This window comes from Helianthus annuus, chromosome 13, assembly GCF_002127325.2.
Source record: "Helianthus annuus cultivar XRQ/B chromosome 13, HanXRQr2.0-SUNRISE, whole genome shotgun sequence".
Classification (NCBI taxonomy): domain Eukaryota; kingdom Viridiplantae; phylum Streptophyta; class Magnoliopsida; order Asterales; family Asteraceae; genus Helianthus; species Helianthus annuus.
The window spans coordinates 68008918-68012209 of record NC_035445.2 but is presented as its reverse complement, the minus strand read 5'-3'; the positions used below and the strand labels follow the sequence as shown (position 1 = coordinate 68012209).

The 3292-nt window shown below is 50.5% G+C and overlaps 1 protein-coding gene across 1 annotated transcript; it reads right to left on the bottom strand.

Moving 5' to 3' along the window:
- Window positions 1-203: 203 nt before the first annotated feature.
- On the bottom strand, window positions 204-1828 carry LOC110900997 (caldesmon-like). The gene is made up of 2 exons (XM_022147852.2): window positions 749-1828; window positions 204-674 (listed from the first exon to the last, which is right to left on the bottom strand). Exons 1-2 carry the CDS (start codon window positions 1826-1828, stop codon window positions 204-206), a joined length of 1551 nt encoding a protein of 516 aa, XP_022003544.2.
- Window positions 1829-3292: the final 1464 nt, after the last annotated feature.

Genomic DNA, 3292 nt, shown 5'->3' with positions numbered 1-3292 from the left:
CGTCGGACAACTCGACGGTAACTGGTGGATCGAGGACTGCCTTAAGACGCTGGCACCAGTCGTCTTTTTTCAACGATTCAACAACCAACTCCATGATAGGCAAGGAAAGGTTGTCATAGGAGTTTTCAGCACTTGCCAGTGCAGCATCAGCATGTTCCGTCACTGAGCAATGACTTATGTCAAATTCCTGCCCAAGCATCTGCTCAACGTGATCGGCACACTCCAGGTAGCCCCCCCGATGACCCACCGCACGCGCCGCATCTGTCAGAGCCGCTACGGCGCGGTCTAGCTCGCCCGCATTCAGGATGGAGTTGGCAACCTTCAACAAAAGAAAAAACGTTAAATATAACCCTTAACAAGATCGAAGCATAAAAAGTACTCACCAGCACTACTCCACGAGTGCGCATCCATTCAGCTTCTGAGACAAGCGTATCGACGATGCCTTGAGCCTCGGAGTAGTTGGTTTGGGCCACATTCAGCGCAGCAGTGCTAACAGCACGCGCCTCCTCAGCCGTAGCAGCCTTAACCCTCTCGGCTTCCAGGTCGATCTCCAACGACTCGCATCTGTCAATTTGCTCGTTTAAGCGACGTTTGAGCTCCGCAATCTCAGCGTCCTTGGCGTGGAGATCTCTGTCCTTGCTGGACAGCTGTAGTTTGACCTCAGACAATTCAACCTGAAGGCCGACAAAACAACTTAGGCCGATGTATTAACAAAATAGCAAGTATAAAGGAAAACAAATAGACTAACCTCCACCTGCTGTTTGGCAGCCTTCTCTCCCTGCGCCTCCTCTACCTTCGTGGTCAAGTCAGCAACTTTAGCCTCAAGATCAACTATCTTCTGTCGAGCCGCATAGGCGCGCTCGTTGTCTTGGGCACAAATACGTTTAAAATCGGCCTTCTCCTTGGCCAGTTGCTCTTCAACATTGTGGAGTTTTTTCTGCAGCCCCTCGCGGCCCCACTCTTCAGCCTTCTTGTCAGCCTCAAACTTGGCTCTCTCCTCATCTAACGCGGCTTTAGATTTTTCAAATTCAGCAATACGTTTCAGCGTACGCTCGCGATAAGCCTCCCAGTCAGCGCGCTCCCTAACCATCGTTCGCCATTCGCGAACTATTTGATGGTTGGCAGCACGAGCGTTGGCCTCGCCAAGGATATAAGTACGATACAACATTTCGTGAGGTTTCGCCCTTTGCCGATTGACTTCAGCGGGTGTAAAGGAGTTCAAGAACCACTCGCGCGCAGGGCTGAACTCAACGAAGGTATCTTTCTGTTTTAAACTCCAGGGGGCTTGATGAGGAGCGTCACCACGTTCTTCTTCATTGTAAGTCTTGTAGTAAATATCCCCAACGGTGTCCTTCGCACCTATCACATTGGGGTTATAACCCCCAGCTCCACCAGAGCTCGCGCCGCTTGAGGAGAAGCGGCTGGAACCCTTGGAAGTAATAACAGGACCGGTGTGGGTTGGTTTGGTGACCTCAGGACCTGGAGATTTAAGAGGCTGATCCATAGCCTTTTTCGCCGTTAGCTCCTTCTCCAAGGCCTGCTTCCTCGCCACTTCAGCCAACCTCTCCTGCTCCGCCCTCTGCTTCCTCTCCTCCTCCTCTTTTCTCTTTCTCTCCTCCTCTATCTTCTTCCTCTCTTCTTCTTTCTTTTTCTTCTCTTCCGCAACTCTCTTCTTCTCCTCCTCTCTCTTCCGATCCTCCTCCACCTTTCGCTGCGCCTCAGCAGCCTTAGCGGCATCCTGAGCAGCAGTGTCAGTGGACTTGATCGTAATCTTGGGCCTCTTTACCCCAGCCTCACTAAACGTAGCCTCTTGGTGTTCTTCACTCATCTTTTTAGAAAGATCTGGAAAAAAGCTTGAAGAAAAGTTTGAAGATTTGAAGAAATCTTGAAGAGACGAAGAACACTTTGAAGATTCAAAGAGTTTTTGAGAGAAAAGTGGAGAAGAAACGAAGAGAAGTGAGAATCTCTCACCTTCTCTCCGGATATATATACCCATCGCATTTAATGCGATGGGTAACCGTGCCGCGTTCGCCGCTAGGCCAACCAACGAGAGGTTGCCACGTCGAGCGGAAAACCAGCGACGACGGTTACCACGCGCGCGTGGGCCTCACTCTCCTGACACGAAGTGCAACCGCCGCAGGCGGCATGATGACATCCGTGCCAGGGGTCAACTCAAACGTCGCTCTCAGCGACTTATCTCACCAACCCGTCAGAAGTTCAAATTTCGAAGTTTCCCGCCATAAAACGTGCAAGTAACTTCATGCAGAAGTCACATGAGCCGCGCCAGATATACGTAAACTACTATAACCTCGCGCGCCTAAAAGGCCAAACAATAAATCACTCAACACCTGCCTAGTACCTGCGCATTTAAAACGACAGTTTTCAACGTACGCCATACAAGTCAGGATCAAAAGAACCATTTCCCCTTCTCTTATTTTTTAATAAGTCCAGAGCTCCAACCACTTGCGTTGCGCATGGTGCAGCACTGGACTGGGGGGACTTGAAGGGGTATGGTCCCAAAAAGTCGCGCAAACCTCAGATCAGGTTGCGCGTGAGACCATACTCCTTAACACAACAACTTGTTAACAACAACCTCGCGCGACCTACATCACACTACGATTTATCCCGCGCGAGGGAATGCACACAACAAACTCAGATATCAACACTTAGCATAAAATAATGGTACAAATGAGCACACTAGCCCCGCGTGGGTTAGTTGCCATCCAACAAGAACCACTCAGTAGGAAAGCGCGCTGCTACCTACAGGGGTACACGGGGTACAAGTGGCAGTAAAAAGAGCCAATGAACGTCCAGCAGGCTCTGTCCAATCGTGCGCCACGATCGCCTGACGATAAGTACACAAGGACGCCTACATGGCACCAATCAAGAGACGGGGACAACTGTCCCACGATCTCCACTCGTCTGCTGATGACAGAAGGACAACAAGGCCGACAACAATGACACGTGGCTCCAATCAAGGTGCGCCAGCACCGACGAGCATCTAGAAGCCACTAAGCGGTCGATGCCAGCAAGGCAATGAGCATATTCGTTGTGTTGTCCGTTTCTGGCCCAAGGCCCATCAGCCCACAACCTCTTACACCTCTCCGGCTATAAATAGAGACCTTCATTCCTCAGGTTAAACATTCTATTCCCTTGGCTCTCACTCTTTACACTTAATTACTCTCAAAGCAGTCGCTTATTCTCACGCCGGAGCCTGGTTAAGAGGGAAACCCCCACATTCCCCTCTTAACGAGTAACGGTGTTCTGTTTTGCAGGATAAATCACAAGGTCG